At 39.2% G+C, this 21,339-nt stretch overlaps 1 protein-coding gene across 1 annotated transcript in view; it reads right to left on the reverse strand.

Annotated features, from left to right (window-relative positions):
* Positions 1-503: 503 nt before the first annotated feature.
* adgrv1 (adhesion G protein-coupled receptor V1) overlaps positions 504-21,339 on the reverse strand; it is a 175,885-nt gene continuing 155,049 nt past the window's right edge. Inside the window, exons 87-90 of the mRNA XM_066711856.1 lie at positions 17,767-17,888; positions 7,399-7,584; positions 3,215-3,392; positions 504-952 (exon numbers count right to left, since the gene is read on the reverse strand). Coding sequence (XP_066567953.1) covers positions 834-952; positions 3,215-3,392; positions 7,399-7,584; positions 17,767-17,888 — 605 coding nt within the window. The 3' untranslated portion in view covers positions 504-833. The remainder of the gene's footprint in view (positions 953-3,214; positions 3,393-7,398; positions 7,585-17,766; positions 17,889-21,339) is intronic.

Below are 21,339 nucleotides of genomic sequence, written 5' to 3' on the forward strand. Positions count from 1 at the left end.
GAATTGGCTTGTTCTCACTGGCAGAAAGGATACTTTTGAGAGATTAGGTCAGAGACTAATCTGTAATTGAAAACAAAATCAATATCCTGTCTCTCATACCTTGTCTTTAACTATTCCAGAAACCCACCTTATCCTATGGCAGACAAATCTGTTCTGGACTGTATTTCAGACATGTATCTTTTGTTATTAATAAACAAATTCCCTTTGCTAATAAAAATCTAACATTTAATATCAACTGAACCCGAAGACATCAATAGGGAGTTACAAGGAATGTTGTTTATGAATTAAACTAACCTTCACATTTGTGATTTTGAACTCAAATCATATATAAATATTTATATGATTATATATATATATATATATATATATATATATATATATATATATATATATATATATATAGTTTCTATCCTTGTTTTAACTGAAAATGTGCCTGTGACCCATGTGCATGAATTCTCTGGAATATATAGTTCATAAGATAAAATCAAATGAAAACGTTCTTTGCAAAACAGTTCTTGAATTATTTATTGACAATGTTACACAAACTCAACATTGTTAATGAAGTATACCATACTATATAACCTATAAATGCTACATAAAATTTACATCCAGTCAAGGTAAAACTGCCTTCATCTTCATTGAGGACTGTCATGATTTAATTTAATTTAGTTACAAAAATCATCAACTTTCACGGTTCAAAATCTTAATGATTTTTTTTTTTTTAATTGTATACTATCCAAATAACATAATGTTTTAGTGCAAAAGCAGTACAAGTATAAAAATACTGATTTTTAAATTTTTAAAATTAAAAAACAAAGAAACAAAATAACTGGTTAGAGGTGTGTATCTGCTATGGGTATCCTTCTCAGCTCTACAATCTGGGAGTTTGCCACACTGACACCATCCTGACTCCCATGACATGATTCATTGTCACTGATATTAAGGCCGGATCCTGCAAAGACAGATGAAAGTTCATAAATCATTCTGTGAAGCAATATAAGCTTTGTTTCCAGCTTCATCTAAAGAAAACAAACATATTAAAACATTTAAAAAAATTAAAATACCAAAACCAATGTTATCATGAAATATATGGCATTCTCAGGTGCTGGCACAGAAGCAGCCTCAGGGAAATACAAGGAATATCTGTTAGTCTTCTGTGCTTACTGAAGCCTAACCTAGCAGACACTTTTAGCAAACTAAGTGCTGCATTGCATATTCCATATACCTTAGGGCCAGATTTAATACAAAGTTAGACTCACCTGCTAATAGAAAACCACATGTATTTGAAAAGTTATATTTTTGAGTAGAAAAATAAGTATCTGACTAAATATTAAGCAGCCATTGAGTACAGAATTGTAATTCTCTTTAAGCATGTGGCTCAATGTTTTGTTATACTCTTTGTTTTAAAACCACTATTTCATAATTAATTTTCTTCAGTGCATTCCCTAAAGGAAATGCTAACTACAGGTCCCTTCTGCTGAGGGTGCCTACATTATTGCTATTCTCAGTCAGTACTGAAGTCCAGCATTCTTGAACCCTGCCCAATTCTAAAGCACATTTGTTGGGAGCGTAAGGTGACCACGATGTTTGTTCCTGCAGGAAATTACAGAAACTGTTGACAGCTCTTCTTCTGTCTGAAATGTATAGTATCAACTTCTCATCTGCTCAATGTGTTTAGAAGTAGGCCGTCCTGATTCCTTACATGAATTACTCTAACTGCAACACAGCTGTTCTTTAAAGTGTAGGAGGAAGTAGCAAATGTGAGTGTGTATATCTCAGCAACCCCCTCACAGCCCTCCTCCTCCCCTTTAGCTAACATGGCATTGTGAAGTATTCAATTTTCTAATTTTTCCCTCAATATTGAATGATAGAAAGGGGATATTTAAGCTTCAGGGTTTGGCTGTGGAATTGTACACAATGGGATTAATTAACTGGGTTGTGCTTTGTAACTGGGAATGAAATTCTTATGTTGTATGAAGGAAAACAAATGATCAGGGTGAGGCACACAACTAAAAGTTATTGCAGAAGTATTCCCAAAGTCCAGTCTAGGGTTTTGTGGTTTAATCTTACAGTATGTCTATATAGGAAGTAATGTAATGGATTCACATTATTTAAAAAAAAGTTAAACAATTCTTCTTTTCATTGAATCTAAGCTCTTAATTAAATGGTGCAGTTAGTTATTCAATTAAGTGGAATACTTTAACCCTTTTCCAGGGTCAAGGACAGGTAATGACTCAGTATAGTTTAGTGAAACCTGCTCAAAGTTGTCCCTGGAAGACTGCAATCGAGGAACACTGATGTCTCTTTATTGTTTGCCTGTTTTGTCAATTTCAGTTTTGCATTGTTCTGGACCAATGTCCTCCAGACCTGGTCTCAGGGAACTTCAGTCAAGATTAACATAATCTGTAACCACTTTCTGACGATGCACATGAAAACACCTGTCATGGATGGGAAAAATGATTACACAATGGAATGTGATGCCAGCTGCAAAAGGAGCATAGCATGATTTAACTGATAATTGGATTGTGCCATGCTACACTTAACCCCCACCTGGTTAGCTTGTTATGTCAAACACCAGTGTTTCTGCAAATTACAGGGATTTTATAATAACCCAAAGTGGACACATTAAAGTGTGCTGATGTTTTCACCACTGTAGACAGTTGCAGACAACTGCATCACTGAAATCACACACCTGCCATAGAAACAACAGACTGCAACATTCCCAAGCATTGAATCTTAGGTCAAAGTAATAATTGTATTCTTCTTGCATTGTTAACATCAGCATGCTAGATGTGTTTTCACATACACTGCACTGTATTCTAATACAACATTTGTTCAAATTAGTTATATATCATAGTGGTGAAGGTTATTTGTCTTAAAACATATTAAGGGTTGACTATAGAGTACGCCTGTAACCCTTATAAATCTAGTGAGAATTAAATTAGCTAAACCTCTCGAGTCATCCATGGAAAATGCCAACCAGTTTAGACTGACGCCACTTGTTTATGTTGTTTTGTTTTTTTCCTTGACAAGAGAAAACAATTAAACTACTTAAATAACAAGCATATGAGCTGAGGAAGAAAAACATATTTTTTTCCCATAGGTTTTTAGTTCCTTTATGTATTGCTGCTATAATGAAATCCAACAGCATCTTAAAGCCATATAGGTGATTCACATTCAGGGATTCATATTTCTACATGGGCTTCACACTTACCGGTCTTTAAGGCAAATATAAGGTCATCAAACTCTTGGGATTCTTCATCTGCCACCAGCGAGGTGTTGATGAAGGCACCCTGTGTGTTCAAGGCATTCCCATTCTGAGGGCTTTGTTTGAATACACTGCTGGCCTGGCTGCTAGGCCTCAGAGACGCTCTCTCCCAGTCTGCAGGCACCTAAACAAACAAACACACACAAAAACATACATGGTATAAATATTTCACCACATATTTCTACTATTCTACTACAATAGTTGAAAGGAAGAGTGTAAAGTTTAAAACTGTGTAAATGACCTGCTTTACTTTTACTGGACACCATTTACAAAATGAGGGTACAAAAAAAATAAAATGATTAGACAGAAAATAGAGGAACATCTTAATGAAAACCATATTCTTGGAGATAGTCAACATGGGTTAAGATGAGGCAGATCGTGTCTTACTAATTTATTTGAGTTTTTTGAACATGCAACTGCAGCTGTAGATCATGTGAAAGCATATGATATGATATACTGAGATTTTCAGAAAGCTTTTGACAAGGTTCTGCACCAAAGACTGATCCTCAAATTGGAAGCTGTAGGCATTCAGGGTAATGTAAGTAGATGGATTATGAGCTGGTTGATTTATAGGAAACAGAGGGTGTCGATTAGAGGAAGCAATATAAAAGGCAAACAGAATGTTAGGGTATATTGTCAAAATAAGAGAACTGAGAATTGAGAACAAGGGCAGTAATGTTCAGACTGTACAATGCACTAGTTAGAGCTCATCTGGATACTGTGTACAGTTCTGGGCTCCACACTTCAAGAAAGATATTGCTGCTCTAGAGGCAGTTCAGAGGAGAGCAACCAGACTTATTCCAGGTCTGAAGGGAATGTCCTACTGAGAGACTATGGGACCTGAACCTTTTCACCCTGGAACAGAGGAGATTACGTGGGGACTTGATTCAAGTCTTCAAAATCATGAAAGGCATCGACCACATCAAACCAGAGGAGCTTTTCCAGATTAGCAGGGACAAGGTACACAAATGGAAATTGGGCTTCAAGGCATTCAAGACAGAAAACAGGAGAAACTTCTTCACACAGAGAGTTGCTACAATCTGGAACAAACTCCCCAGTGATGTGGTTGAAGCTGACAATTTGGGAACATTTAAAAATAGATCGGATAGGATCCTTGAATCACTTAGTTATTGATGGATACCAAACGAGCACGATGGGTCCAATTACCTCCTCTTGTTTGTAAACTTTTTATGTTCTTATGTTCTTAATAGTTTTCTGATTGGTCAGCCCATCAATAATTTTACCAATAAATCTACTGATTAGCAGCAGAGTTGATTTATGTTCTTGCTCTTTGAGCTAATCTGCTTGGGTTTGACATCAAAACATATTTAGTTTGTACACTCTTGAGGTATGTTCTGTCCTTGCTGATCATCTCTTTCACAGAGAGTGAAGGAGACCAAGTGACACAAGATTGGTGTACCTCAGTCAACCAAATAGGTTTAGAGCTCAGCAAAACATAACCATTCCTTTGGTGATGACTATGGCTAGGCATAGGCATTTCTAATTCACACCAAACTATAATATGTCATGTTACATGGTTGATGGAGCCATTACAGTGATACTGTGGCAGATCACCAAGTGCACAAGAACAAGGGCAGGAACATAAAAGACACAGTATATATATATATATATATATATATATACAGTATAGTACATGATCTCCACCTTCTCAGAGGCTCATTCAAATTAACAACACTCTGAAAGACGGCAGTCGCTTTCTGGGGAGACAGACGCCATACAGCTAGACATGTAATCCAGATCAAACATTCCTCCCCGAGCGGATCAGCTTAATCGAAGTCAGATCCTCATTACAAAGTGGCAGCCACATGCTTGCCCTAACATTTTTCCACTGACTTCTTGCTATATGTTTAAGAAAAAAACGAATCAAAAAACATCCCTTTATTTTATCCCCTTCTTTAAAAGGCCCAGCAATACACAGAGAGAAAAGGAAAAAAAACATCCCCATTAAAAAGAAAGAAAATTGTTAAATTGCAAATTGAGCACTCCAACTGATTATTTTCCCAATTTTCTGTAACCAATTAGGTAAAACAAAGACAAAGTATATATTTAGGATTATCTGAGATTGTACACAGGGTTTGGAAATGATAATGTGTAGTATATGTGGAAAAAGGTTGAAAATCCATAAGATGGTTTGCATCTTAAACATACAAAATCATTGTGTTTGACACATAAAATATCTTAAGGGTGATATATTGATTTTTACTATTGATTCTTTTGTTGTCTCCTTGTCGTTCCTTTGACTGATGTATACATTTAAGTATGATTTGGATTTTATTTTATAGGAACCTTCTAACGACAGCACCTAAAACAGATCAAAGCTGTCCCATCAGCCCTTACAACCACCCTCACAGCGACAGTTTCGTGATGGTGCTGCTCATTGAAAAACTTTTGGTCTAATTGGTTATCAGAGTTCTTAATCTTTACTGAAAGTCCAGTTAGGCAAATCGTGCGTTTGCTTTGTTTCAGCTTATTTGTCACGTCCCACTTAGGAGTTGAAAAGGTTTTTTAGTCAGTAAAAGACTTCTGATCTGAAGGACAGAGTACTAAATCCTAAGATGTGCTCTCATGAATATAACAGGATTAGTGGATTTCATTGTGGAACAGGGCTGTGCCAGGGCAAAACATGAAATCTCTCTTGTGTTGGGTCTGGTACAAACACCTACCCTGCTGTGCAAATAGGAGCCTCCAGGCCACAAATGGAAAAATGAGTTTCATTACAGCTGAGGTGGGGTGGGGGTCAGTAAGCCGCTACAGTATACTCTCAGTTTGAAATTTCTGGCAAAAGAAAACCAACTGTCACCAAATACAGAACTTCCCTGCTGTTTAACTGTATTCAGCTCTGGCCAGCTCTGGCCTGGCTTTGCTAAGTGTAATTGGGGGCACATAGGGACTGCCAAACATGTTTTAACCCTGACCTGTGCCAAACGTCAGAACCCACAGAAAGTGGGTGCATTAAAACAATTTATCCTGAGGCTGAAAAATAAATCTAGTTCTTGCATTCTGATAACGAATATTTAAAGAGTACATTTGGACTATGTCATAGCCAGCAATGATGGTGAATGTCCATGGAACAGCACACCCTTGGCTGAGTGCTGTCATAGTTGGGCGCTTGACTCCGCTAGGGACTCTTTGGCTTGTCACATGGCAATGCCTCCTGTAGCTAAACAGGTATCTGTGAGCTCTGCATTGATAACAGTGCAATCTACTCCTGTCCTTCTCAGGATGCTATAGCTCTGCCATGGAATCTGTGAGTAAAAACAAGCAGATATCATGGAGGTGACTATTTCAGAGGATACATGGGAACTGTCTACATCCCCCCCACAATAAATAGTACTGGTTAGATTGATAGATTAATCCAATTGTGACAGGTCACTCCTGTCAAGGCCCAGCTATTAGACATCAGCTGGGTTGCTTCTCATCAGCGTTGACAGCTCTGTCTCATTCAGGTGCTTTGCACGAGTTATTTACGTGCAGCTGTGGTGCTGATTCAGATGGCAATCAGTGCTCTCACCACAGCTGTGCTTCACCTTATTTAACCTCTCTGTTGTGTCTTCCAGAGTTCCCACACCACCTCGGCCAGTGTTATTCCTTGGAATGTGACAGAGATTCCCCATGCCTGTTCCTTTGCATTTCTTTTGTTAGTTTGGTGTTTTTTTGTGTGAACTCTCCCTGGGAGTTTGAAGACTTCTGTGTAAGGAGGATATCATTTTTTTATTTTGATTGTGAAGGTGCTGAATAATAAAAGCCTATCAACTAAGACCGAACCCTCTGTGTCCTCCACTCCCTGTTATACCAATAAAAAATAAAGAGTCACTTACAGGTATATACCCACAGGACAGTGCAAAGATAGTCAAAATAATTAATGCCATGGGGTAGATCGGATTTCTTCAAATCCAGTCCGCTGTAGACCCAGAAGGTTTTATGGTTCTCTTTAATCCATCACCTGCATTTGAGCTAGGAGGTTGAATTGGTTTAATTAAGTTCAATTAGCTAATTTGAAGCTCAAGTGGACTGAAAAACAATAGTTTTGGTCCCAAAGACCCAAGCTGAAGAACATTGGTGTCGGGGTTCGCTATGTAAGACATGGCATCGCTGCACTCTGACATTACCTCCTCCATGGCGCTGATGAGATTCTGGGTGGATTTGCTGATCTCTCCCCCCACCGTTGGGGTACCGCTGCCTTGGAAGGCGGAGCCTGGGCTGCTGTGGCCATTCATCTCCACTGTGTAACTGGATTTCACCGGCCAGCAAAACTGATTATGCATTATAAAATAGACAACAAAGACATAGAGACCCTGAAAAAAACAAAGATGCACAGTAGTCAGTCACACAACAGAAAGTATGATGAATGCAATTACTTCAGGGCACAACAGTAATCATGAAAAAAACTCTGTAATTTTATGTCTATAGATTTTTGTGTTCAATTCACAATTCACTCCATCACAAAGTTTACTGCTGAGCTGTAGATTATGTTGCTAAGGAGAACTTTTACATGTCTGATTTACAGTTGAGCCTTAACTTGACCTGTGATCTTCTACGGCTTATGTATTGTTTAGATGTAGGTGACATTTTCATTTTTTGTTTGGCCTCTTTTTCCCTTGAAGGCTCTTGTTCCTCAACAGGAGAGATACAAACTGAAAACAGGGATTCATCCATTTGTACCAGTGTGTGTTCTCCAACACATGGGATATCGGAGGAAGCCATGACACCTTTAAAGGCTCAGTTGTCCAGGCTCCTGTTGCCTTTTTACCTGCAAGACCCAGTGAAAGGGAAATTTGAAATGTAATCTAGTCAAGGTCAGATGAGGAGCAAGTACAGTAAGATTGATTAGGCTCAGTGAACAGTGAACAAAAAAATGTGTTTCTGTAGTCTGTACTTGTGACACTGTCACTAAGATGTTAACATCTTTCATTACGTTTTGTCCACTGCTAATAGGCTGTTAAGATTTAGGCTGATAGGCTGATAAGTTTTCTGTACTCTAAGATGGAAAATATCACACCATACATTTAATTTTTTTTTTTTTAACGAGTATTAAAAAGAAACATAGGTTTGGTTGATGCATGAGATGCATCCATGGAAAGTAGTGAGGCAGGGGGTTGATTAATTGTTGTAGCAATTCTCACATCCATTTGGAGTATAGGTCAATGTGTTTTGGAGCCAGGATTAATTCAGCTTTGTTGTTTGTCACACAGTTTGTCTCCCAGTTCTGTGTCATGCAGTCATGAGTGTGATTCAGCTCATACAGAGAGCATATGCAAAATTATGAAAATCTATACTATATGGATGCACTTAATGGTGTCTTAGTCCTTTGCTTAATCAGACTGCATGTGCAGGTCTAACTTTTATCTCAGCAGAAAACACGGTAAAACTTGCACTTCTATTATGTTTGAAATGTCACTATATAAATATAAATCTAACCATTTTAGAAACTTCCCCTAGAAAACTCCACACCTTGATTCCTATAGGAAATGTCTTTGCCATGAGGTCCCCATAACAAGGTCTGATGGGTAGGAAGGGGTTATACAAAGGAGTTGAATGTACACAACTGTCACCTACCATGTGATCTGATTAACAGCTGACTATGGACAACCTTTATTAACAATCTGATACAGTTGAAACAGAGACGCATTCTGTGATGGTACTCCGTGGCACAAATGCATCAACCAGAGCTGCAAATCCAGCACAATACTTTTGCTTATTGCTTAATGTTATGTAACTGTTTTCATTTGATGCTGGGTACTTTTTTCCCAGTTGTATCTCAGTGTAAGAATCCCATAGGCAGTGTAATGTAATCAGGTAACACATAATTCACTTTTAAAACATTTAATAGGGAGAAAATGAAAAGGGTCCTCTTGACAGATGTACAGTATACTGTGTTGCATTTATTATGTGTAGTTTTCTTAAGCTGAAAGGAGATCCACAATTTCGTTTTTTGATGTTTCCCCACACAAAAGCCTTTTCAAAACCCAATTGTGAATTTTTCAAGTGGCTGCTATTACTCTGTAATGCTTAATTCTATTTATATTTATTTTCTTACTTAAATATCAGTATATGTGTTCAGGATTGCTCACTGTTTTTATTTAAACTGGTGTTTGGGATGCAAACCTATTTTTTCCAGAAAATAATAATAAAAAAAACATATGAAAGGGCTTTTCAAAGCTTCCTGTGTGGGTGTGTGCAGAGGTAGTTAATTAGCATTGCACTGCAATAACAACAAATGAACTGGTGAGACAATGTCTATGTCTCAAATAAAACCAAGTACTGTTTTGCCTATTATCTCCTTATTTCTCTCCTTCATTTCATGCATTGGAGATGTACATCAAAGCTAAATACAGAATTCCAGCACCACCAAGAAAGTTAATGACTCAAGTACCCTTCAAATCAGGACAAATGAGTACTTACAGGGCATCAGAAGTACCCTTGTGTTCCAAGGACTGGGACACACATACAGCATAAACACTGGCCAGTCCAGAGACAGATTCTGTTTGATTTTAATAGAGTCTGATTTGAAATGCAGTCATGTGCCCCAGTAAAATTCTTCCCCCAGTCAGTTCCTGTGTCTCAGCTTCAAGAGAAGGCTTGAACTGATGTGCTGGAATGGTAAGTGGAAGTGTGCTGTGTAACTACCTAACAGAAATTAACAGCTGAAGAGAATTAGTCTATCTAGTTCTAGTTAATGAAACCCATTGAGAGCAGATTCAGCATCAATAATATATAACAGATTTCTATCAAGAAAATGGTTAATGCACAGAATTGTCAAGCCACATTATTGTGGTGAAAACTTTGGGGTCTTTCAAAATTCTGCTTGTTGTGGAATCATCTGACTTTGTGTGGGAAACATGACCATTATGCTGTCGCCATAAATCTTACATATGCATAGTCACAGACAAAAGTATTTGCATCCCTCAATTAAAAAAACTGAAAAATTATTCACCTGTAATATCACTCTTCAGGATGAATTGTTGTTCTAAACCTTCTACAGTAGGTATAGTATGCATAATAATGAAGTTCAGATATCCAACGTTTCATGATTAAAAAAAAAAGTTCTTACAGCATGTGGAAAATTAGTTGGATCATTTAAATACCCCATGGTTTGAATGCTTGCTGTTATTTTTACCACAATTACTGGCAAAAGAGGAATATACTAATTGCCTGTTGAGATAAATAGCACAGCAGCAATTTGATTATTTTCACATTTGTCACGCAAAATTCATGTTGATAAAATACAGATGTTTAATCTAACATATGGAGGGCAGATCTGGTACCGGTGAGCAGATTCTGCAAAGCTGGCTGAAAAGGTGGCACTGGCACAAACCTCTACTGCAGCAAATGTATCTTTCAATGGACACCTAGGTGAACAATCTTGTCTTGTTTTCTTCTTAGATCTCACATATGAAAACATCTGTATTTGTTTACAAATTTCTCTTGGCAAGCCACAGGAAATACCAACAATAAACATTGAATTACAGTCAACATGGAAAAACTTACTAGAAGAAGGAAAATATTCTATATAAATAACGGAAAAGACAGGGGCACTGTGAAACACAAACACTCCAATAAGTTGTTAGACTTAACAAGACAATGTGTTATATACTACTGTAAATGCAAAGAATGACAAGTACAATTTATTTGTTATGTGTCCATATATTTATAAAAGTTAATAGTTTGGCAGATGCTCAATTCCTTGACACAATGTCAAGAACATTATTTATTCATTGCCTATGTCAGTTTCTTTTTCATTTTAAAACTCCTTTCTTGCTAGTGTTTCTGTTCTTCTGATCATGGGTTAAGACATTTGTGTAGCTCCTTTATTTTAATAGAAACTGTGGTTTCTTAGCTGTGTTTAAAATGGTAGTCTAATTTTATGAACTTGTTATTTGTTTCCCTGCTGACACGGAGACTAGGAATTATCCTTTGCATTTCTGCAATTGTGGTTTGGTTTGTTCGGCGCTATATGTGAAACCTCTGATAATGACGTAATGACACCAAACAGACTGAGATCTCTAGAAAGGGATGGTCTTTGTTAGTTTAAAAGCAAACTTTGTATGTATGTATCTAAACTGAAAAAAGAAAAGAAAAAAGTTTGTTTGCAAGTAAACCATGTTTTGAATGATTTCCAAGTTCACTAGATGTGAAAGTACCCTAAATCATTATGAAGGTACATTTAGGTTTGGATTTGTAATATATATATAATATATAATATATATAACACAAAGAGGTCATTATGTTATATAGATAAAGGCTGTCCAGGTGGTGAACAAAAACATGTACATCTATCTGTGTGTAGTTATTACTTCTGATTTAAACCACAGTAGAGGCTCAAGGGCTTTTCAGGCGCTGAGTTACTTATGGGCTTACACTAATGCCAGCACTATCTCCTACCCAGCACGTTCTGAAGCAGGACAGATGTGTCAAACTCTGCCTGGGCAAATGGTTACAATCTAGGTCAAATGTGTTTATGCATAGCTAATCAATAACAATGGACACTGTATCCGTTTGAGATTCAATTCAATTAATGGGATGTTGTGTTTTTACAGGATTATTTTCTAATTTGGTATTCGTTTCTTTGCTTTTATGGAATTGATTCTGCACCCCGCCTGTCTCAATTGCAAACACTTTTGTCACTGGCAAAGGAAGCAACTACTGCAGGATATTTACACGTGGACTTCCTGCACAGTGAAGGTCTGCCGTGGAGTTGATAGGAAATGGGTTATTTCCGTATTGGTGGATATATTGGCTTTGGCGGAAACAGTCTGTGTATCCTTAGCTCTCATGTATAAAATGTCCAATATAGGAAAAGAGTCAAGAATAGGCATTTTAAGGAAACAATTGACTTTTTGTATTCTTTAAAAGCCCCCCTGAGGTCTGTATCCTCACAAATTCCAGCAGTGCCAGAACACGTCACAGCACTCTTGCAAAGTTGTCTATATGCACCACGTGTACAGGCATAACACAGTAACTTTGCAAACAATCAAATTATATTCAAATTAAGGTGAAAAACAAACCAACAAACAAAGAAAAAAATATATTTGGCCACCATGTGGACCCCATATGGAAGACTCATATAATTACAAATTATATACAATGTTTTCATGTGTTTTTAATATATTTACACTAAATATCAATATAAAAATATTTACAATTATTAAGAGAATAAGAATTAGAAAAAAACTGACTTCAGTAATGCAGTCATTGCTATATCAACAATTTATTTGACTTCAAACAATATTTCAATCTTCCTCATGGAAGTGGAACACAATTGTAATGTCTACTGTAATATATTTTACACAGCAGCGTTACATATCATTGCTGATGGAAATGACGCAGCTGGGAAGATGAACATCTTTCACAAACGTGTAAAAACAATCTACATTCTGTGAATGACTCAAGACATTCCACGTGCTTTACAGACACTGTTTCATGCAAGAGAAGATTGATGCAATATTTTTCTTTCTTTTGAAATATAGATCGCCCTAATCTTTTTCAACACCACGAAAGCATATCAATAAATACAAAATACTTAACCATAGCACATCCATGTGTATTTTCCTGTCTTTATTGTAAAGTTTTTATTTTAACAATGGAAAATGAGCTCTGAAACATATTTTTGGTATTCTCAATTAATTCAATACCGCAACATTTAGTTTTTCCCTAGAACTGTTCCATTCTATGCTGCATGTAGTTTGTGATTTTAAGCTCAGGCAGTCCACAAGTACTTGGTTATCTTTCAAGTTGGAAGCACTGCCCAAGGGGGAGGGTTTTCTGCACACTTCTGTAGGAACATCACTCTATCAAAGCTGCCATTGGCCCCTGTGGACGCCACTCAGAACAGGTCCCTTCCCACTTCCTGTTCTAAAAAATGTGATATCTGTGCAGGTTTGTCCTCTTTTGCCATTTGCTGGACCCGAGAACGTGAGCTCTCTGTGTATGTGTTTGCAATAGACATTCAAACTGCGTATTTCGGCTGGTTGGCTTCACTTCATAGTGTTGTTCACTACCATTTTTTCACTACACATCGTCTCTGTCTTGTGTGTGTTTAGTTATTATTGATAGCTAATCTGATTCTGTTATGTCCGCGCACTGGAGGTCTGGCTTTCATTTTCGGTTCACAAGAAGTACCTTTAACAATAATAGTCGTGTTTATATAGTGACTTATATATTCCGACTGCTTGATGTGTTGGTTTTTTGTTCACAGGACCTTTTCCTCCACAGCCAAAGCGCTAGCAGCGGCAGTAAAATCCGAGGCCTGGCTGCCTGGCCTGAGCCTCGGTGTGTTGTAAGATATCTCGCCTGTGTGAGGTGCTCCTCCGCCGGCTTGCGCCAGCACTACAGCCCACAACTGTGGCTGTAGGGCATCTCGCTCTCTCAGTTCGCTGAGAATGAGCACTGCTAGCCCTCCTGGTCCGTGCGTGCCTCGATTTTAGATCCCGCTACAGCTGGTGGTCTACTACCCTCGGCCCCGCGGACCCCAGGCCCCGCGTCACCCGGTGTCCCCGGAAACCCAGACACACGGTGTGGTTAAGCCTACGGGCCTACATGGCGTTTGTATCCAGCACCTGGTGCTTGGTATACACAGTGTTCAGTCCGGCAACAGCAAGGTTGTGTGTGGTTGGTGTCGCAGCGCCCCCGTGTATATAAATGTTGCCGGGTGGAGACCCACTACAGCCCACTAAGAAAAAGCTCTGCTACACCTTCTTCCCCCGTGGCAGCCGCGCCCCCCCCGACTGACGTTCCAGCGGTGGTTGCTTATATCAACAGGTAAGGGGGTCTCCGGTCACGCAGACTGTACTGTCTAGCACGCCGTCTGCTTCTGTGGGTGCAGCCACGGCTCCGCTCCATCAAAGCAGTTCACCTCCCCGGCCTATCCAACACGGCGGCAGACCTCTTCGTCTCTGTGAGGCCCCCCGGTTTCGGAATTGCACCTCCACCCACAATTATAGAGACGGTTCGGCAGAGCGGAATTGGATCTCTTTGGTCTCTCGAGGTGACATTATTCCTAGCACTGGTGGACGTTTAGCACCTGGTGCCAAGATAGAGGTCAAGACCCAATTAATTGAACCATTGGGGTCATATTTCAATTTTTACAGGAGCTGTTGGACCAGGGTAAGTCCCAGTCCACGCTCAAAGTGTATCTGGCAGCCATCTCCGCATGTCATGTCTGGATTGATGGTGAGCCCCCTGGGTCTCATTTCCTGGCTGCGCAGTTTCTGAAGGGAGCTCAACGGCTGCGGCCTCCTCGCCCACCTTCACTGCCCACATGGCGCCTTGATGTAGTGCTAGATGCACTTTCCTAAGCAGACCACTGAACTCAGCTGGGCTGAAGCAAGTGTCACTCCATTTCATGTCAACAAGCCTATTGAGTTGATGGCTTTTCATCCTCCTCCCTTTGCTTCGGGAGAGTTGGCTTCACCTGCTCTGTCCTGTGCGGGCCCTCATGTGCTATTTGGAACGAAGGTCATGCATCTGGCTTGTACCCCGCTATGTATATATAACCTGTGTATACAGCAGGACTGGCTCTGCTCTAGCCTGTGTAGAATGAAGCTCACTGCCGCTGTTCCCAACTGATGGCACTCGTGTTGTTCGCTGCCTCGCTGTGTACATAGTTCCTTGGTCAGCAGGTCTGTGGCCCGCTCTGGCTGTGTGCCATAGAGCAAGAGACCACTGCTGCTGTCCTCAGCGGTAAGCACTTGAGTGGGCTCTCATGTTCTGCTATATACATAGTTCATTGTCAGCACAGTAGAGCTACAGCAGGCATCAACTGCTCCTGTGTTCCGTGGGTGGTGCATGAGTTGGTTCCTGTGCCCCATGGTGTATAAAGTTCATTTGTACGACATTTTAAGTTGTCAGCACAGTGGAGCTCTACACTGTTCAGCTGCCACGTGATATATATTGTTGTTTTCAGTTCATCTACTCTGTTGAGTAGCCGGCTGTGTATCATGTTGTGTTTCAGTGGGTCAGTGGGATCTATTGGATCAGGGGTCCACTGCCATGATAATGCGTGGAGGCCGCACAAGTTTAATGATTGTCCGCGTAGATTATGGCCTCGCTCCTAGCTGCACTAGTAGAGCAGACGGCCTTGCTATTGTAAGCGGAGGGCGTAAGAGTTAACCTCTATAGCCCTGCATTGTATATGCTGATTCTAGACAGTTCCCAGTAAGAGCATGACTGCGGTCCTTGCTCCTGGGCGGCTCAGGTGCGGCCCTATGGGGCCCCTGGGATTACTGTCTGGAGTTGTGTTGCTGAGGCCCCCTAGCGGTCACCTGGGGGCAGGCTGCCTTATCAGCTCGCTGCCTCCTCCTCTGCGACGGTTTTGTTCTACAGTAACCCCTCCCCCTTGGGCAGTGCTTCCAACTTGAAAGGTAACGATCGGCTGTGAATGCAACCCCAGTTATCTAAAAAAGGAAGCACTGCCCAAGGGTTGCAAGGTCACGCGGGAGTCCTAGCTCCCGGCAAAACAGGACGAACCTGTGCTGATATCATGTTTTATAGAACAGGAAATGGGAAGGGACCTGTTCTGAGTGACGAGCGCAGGGGCCAATGGCAGCTTTGATAGAGTGATGTTTTCAATCAGGTTCTTACGGAAGTGCACAGAAACCCCTCCCCCTTGGGCAGTGCTTCCTTTTTCAGATAACCGGGGTTGCATCCGCAAACTATCGATATGTCACTGGTTTGAATTAATCAGCTGAGAAGATTTGATTCTTACAGTTACAGATCTTGTTTTTAATTTAGCTATCAGCTATCATTTCTAAAACATTCATCATTGTAAGCTAATCTTCCATTGCAGTCGAACATTTATATACTCCTGATTTTTTTAAGGAGAAATTAAACCTCACTATCATTTCCAAAAACACCTATAATATTCTTATGATGCTAAGAAATAAAGGCACATATTTACCACATTTAAACAGGTTTGTTTACATAGAGTCTTGACAGACTGTTGCAAAACTGTAACAGATCAGAGTTTCTCACCTGGAGAACACTTGATGAGAGCCTGCTTTACAAGTCTGCTTGGCCTTAATAATCTTCTCAATGTTTGATTAAAGTTCTCATTGGGTCACTTAAATGAACATGGAGAAATTGAGGGATTTGCTATGGAATGATAGATACAAAAAAACATTTCCAATGTAGAATGTAGTGTGCTTTTTGTCTTTATAATAAGCGCAAGTGAAAGGGTTTTCTAGGCTAGGATGGGCTGGGTTAGGCTGGGTGGAGGGGGGTGCAGGATTGTATGTAAGGTTTTCTATCTGTATATTTTGTTTTCACCTCTTGTGGTTTTTCAAGGAATGTTTTGCAGGATGCCAGTTTCCAAGAACAGAGCTAAACAGCTATTACTAACATTGAGTCATTGATAGGTTTAATGGGCCACAACTCTCTACAGCATTTTCATGGATAATGATTTTTTTTTCCACTGTGTCACAGCAGCTTCAGAGTTCACGTACTTTAAGCATACAGTGTTTTCTGTTATATAGTTGTCATGGAATCATTTGACGTTCTTGGTATCCGGTGATAGAGTACACACTCTGCTGGAAACGCCTGCTTCACACAGAGATGTTAACATCCTCTCAATGAAACCATTTGACCAGCTCCCAAGTCACTTTTCTCCTGACAACAGAATAGCCTTCAGTGGTGCGTCACAAAGTGAAAAATTTGATTTTGAAAAATAAAAAATAACAATGAACACTCCAAGAACAAATGAGGTCGGAAAAAGAGTGAGTCATTTCCCCACAGCTCTCCTTTTCCACATTTTCCATTCTCTCTCTTGGAAACATTTACTGTAAAATTGTAAAACTGCAAAGAGTTATTAGTGATTGTACCACATTGCATTTTACATTTAACTTCACAACCTCACCACACTCTCACACACAAACCACACATAAAACAAACAAACAAAAACCTGCATTCAGGATTTGGGGTTGAGGATTTCTTATTCTATCTCTGTCACTCGACAAGTTCAATCACACAAGTGAGGGATGCCTCACACTGCTCTTCTGCATTTGAGTGTCATGGGATCCTTGATTGTGTTCGCTGTCTAGTCATTTGGCCTGTCGCTCAGGGTAGTAGCGGTATCGACCAACGTGTCAATCAAGAGAACCTGTTCTTTTAACCACTTTAGCTATAATATGATTCTTTGCCCTATCATGCATACTAACACAGCAGGCCTGGTCTGAAAGCAATGACAGATGACTAATGGGATGAACAACTTTTTTCTCACTCTTTGTTCTTTGTCCTTTATCCAGCATCTAATCTTATCCACAGATGCTTAGAGAGCAAGGCTAAAAAAAATGGAGGATCATTATTAACTTAAATTAAATAAATAAATTAACTCATCCTCCCTCTCTCTCTCTCTCCACATCACCCAGCAAATAGAAATAGCAGAAAGCCACTGCAATGTTTGTAATAGACACTGGAAACTAATACTATTACCAAAAACAATAACAAGAAAACAAAAAAAGAGGTAAGAAAATTGGTTCGCTTACCAACAAGCAGTTGAAGATTACAAATAACACCAGCATCCACAGCTGTTTGTAAGCCATGTGCAGGCCACCCCACAGCCACACCAGAGAAATGAGGGCAAACAGGTACAGCACCAATGGGACCTCTGTGAAATATAATAACCAAAATTGTCACAGTCCAGCAGCATCACTTTAACACGGGAGAGGGTTACACAGACAAATGTTAACCCCCTTTACCTTATGCTATGCCTGAGTGCAAAAAGAATAGTGAAAAGTATAGGCCACAAACTTCAGGTCAGCTAAAGTAGGTAAGGAAAATAAAATAAAATAAAATAAACCTTTATCTGACTCCATCTAAGTCTGAATGGCACACAACAACCGTAATCAAGAACAAAGTATAAAATGCTACCAATATGACATCTGTTCTCCCCTTATACAACCGGCAAAGCTTAAGGTAATTGCAAATATTAGTATTTTGGTATGGCAAGGGCTGTTTAAAATCTATGGAGAGGCTAGGCATTACTGTTTTTCTCTTAAATTATTTATTTAAGCATGTGAAATGTTAATGCAAAACAGTAGAGTGACTAGTAAGTCTTCATGTGTTCATATTTTTTACTAAAATGTATTTCTTACAATTAACATGTTCCACAATATCTGAATCAAATGATTGCATTATTTTATTAAAGTGCTGAAATATTAGAACTGAGTGGCAGGTTAATTTGTAATGAGTGCATAACATTTAAAAATTTGGGAACATTTAAAAATAGACTGGATATTAATGGACACCAAACGAGCACGATGGGTCGAATGGCCTCCTCTCGTTTGTAAACTTTCTTATGTTCTTATAAATCAAGGCACTTTGAATAGACTTCAGACTTTTACTTTGTCAAATTCACAAAATAGTTTAAAAAGACCAACGGTAAAAAATTAAATAAAGGAAAGATTTGCAACCTAAAAGCAGAGCTGCTAGGTTTCTAATTCCTTCGCTTGCTTTCCATAAATGGGCCGACTCAGTTTTTCCAGACTTCAGAGGAACCTTATGCAACCTTATGGAGCAACTTTATTGCTCCTACTCAGGCAAAGCACAAATGTTTATTTAACATTGGACAAATCAAAGGTGGTTGCAAAAGTGCCAATTCATCATGATACCGTAATCAGCATCTGCAGAACTGGCAGTTGACATTCCCAGTGGCTTGAGGGGGGTTCTTCATGGGCTTGAACTGGAGCTGATCCCAGTTTCTGGGAAACAAACACTAAGTGGTTCTGGCACATATCAGGGCAGGGAAAAGACTTGATCGCTTGCTTCTTCTTTAAAGCAAACTGTTAGCACCAAGCCATGTAAAAAACAGCACACTCAGCTATAGTATCCTGTGGTAAATGCAGTAGGTCTCCCAGAATATAAACTATTCACCAATTAAAAAAATATATGCACATTTCAACTTGAATGGATCACATTAATACAGGCAGACATATCAATCTAAGGATTTTACAAGTACTTCCTTTAAGGGAATAATTTACAAATAGAGGCCATCTGTTCTCCTTGTTATCAGTCTTATGATTAAGACACACAGTTTCAGTTAGGTCCATAAATATTTGGACAGTGACACAATTGTCATCATTTTGGCTCTGTACACCACCACAATGGAATTGAAAGGAAATAATCATTATGTTCTTTAAATGTAGACTTTCATCTTTAATTTAAGGGTAGTTTCATCCAAATTGGGTGTAGGAATTACACCCATTTTTATATGTGGTCCCCCCACTTTTAGGGGCTCATAAGTATTTGGACAAACTAACATAATCATGAATTAAATTGTGAGTTTCAATACTTGGTTGCAAATCCTTTGCAGTCAATGACTGCCTGAAGTCTGAACCCATAGACATCAGCAGATGCTGGGTTTCTTCCCTGGTGATGCTCTGCCAGGCCTGCACCGCAGCTGTCTTTAGTTCCTGCTTGTTCTTGAGGCATTTTGCCTTCAGTTTTGCCTTCAGTAAGTGAAATGCTGCTCAATTGGATTCAGGTCAGATGATTAACTTGGCCATTGCAGAACATTCCACTTCTTCACCTTAAAAAAGTCTTGCGTTGCTTTTGCAGTATGGTTTGCACATTGGGTCTGGGAACAGTATCTGTATGTTAAGATGAGTAAAGGAACAAACATGTACTTGTATATTCTAGCATACAATAGGGTGAGTCATCAAGGTACATAATGACATTTCTAATAAGTTACTGTATGATTTAGACATTGATATTTGGCTCCAGTGAGGCTGAATAAAAATGTTCCAGTCCTGGTAAGAACAGCGAGAAATCACAGTTAAGTTTCTCAGATTTAAAATTATTACCAGCAGTCACAGGTTCTTACATCCTCCCCTCAATACAACTGAACTGGCATGAGTTTTCTAAGGAGGCGATCCAAAACAATGGGTGGATGGGATTTTAATGGTTTAACTTAAACAGTGGATATGTGAAACTAAACCCCACTGGTTCTCTCAATAAGAGATTTAATCTGAAACATGTTTCCCTGTTTTTTCATAACCTTTTCACTTTTCTATCCCCTCTCCCTGTGTTTCTTTTGCAGACTGTGTTGGCTAAGAAGATTACAGATAAATGAAATACGCATTAAATTCTGCATCAGGCCTAACTCCAAAGCTAGCTGCTCTTTGTAGACCTTAGCCATAAAGCTAAGCAATGCAATTATATGAAACCACACATGATAAACTCTTATTTGTACCATCCAAGTCTCAGCTTCACTGGTGCTAAAACTACAGACAGATCCTGTCCAGTGTCTTGTGAGTGGTATTTAACATAGATAAAAGGCTTAAAATTAGCTAACAGGGCAAATCAGAACTATTTGCAGATAACACTGTGGAGAAATAATGATCACTATGCACCATTTTGTTTGGATTATTTCAAACTTTGAATCTTGACCATGCCCTGCTATGGTCAATTAGAATGTGTTCTAAAACAGCTATGCCACAACTGATATCAAAAACAAGATTTAAATAAAGAACACACTGGACTAGAAAAGCCAATCTAGGTATATTCTAGATACAGAAAGAGGAAACCTTGGATAATCATTTTTATTGTATTAGTATATACAAAAAAGAAAGCCAATATTTCAGTCAATGCATACTTTTATACACTTGGGGTACTATACTACATATAGTAATATAGTTTCTATTATATTAGTGAAGATATGTTATAATTAGGATCAATCCTTTTTAGTGTAACATGCCTGAAAAAAGTCAGCTTTGGTGTCACTCTCTCTCTCCCTGTTTTTCCATAACTCTAAGCGAATTCCATGTTGTGGTTTGGGACAGATTCCAATACCAGCAGGTTTCCCTAGACATAAACACTTCACCCACACAAAATAAGCCATTTGGTGTTGGTTTGGAACTACACAAAATATCAAAGTACAACACTTGAGGCAGTTCAGAGGAGAGCAACCAGACTTATTCCAGGTCTGAAGGGAATGTCCTACTGAGAGACTGAGGGGCTGAACCTTTTCACCCTGGAACAGAGGAGACTACGTGGGGACTTGATTCAAGTCTTCAAAATCATGAAAGGCATCGACCACATCAAACCAGAGGAGCTTTTCC

Source organism: Amia ocellicauda, chromosome 8, assembly GCF_036373705.1.
Source record: "Amia ocellicauda isolate fAmiCal2 chromosome 8, fAmiCal2.hap1, whole genome shotgun sequence".
Classification (NCBI taxonomy): Eukaryota; Metazoa; Chordata; class Actinopteri; order Amiiformes; family Amiidae; genus Amia; species Amia ocellicauda.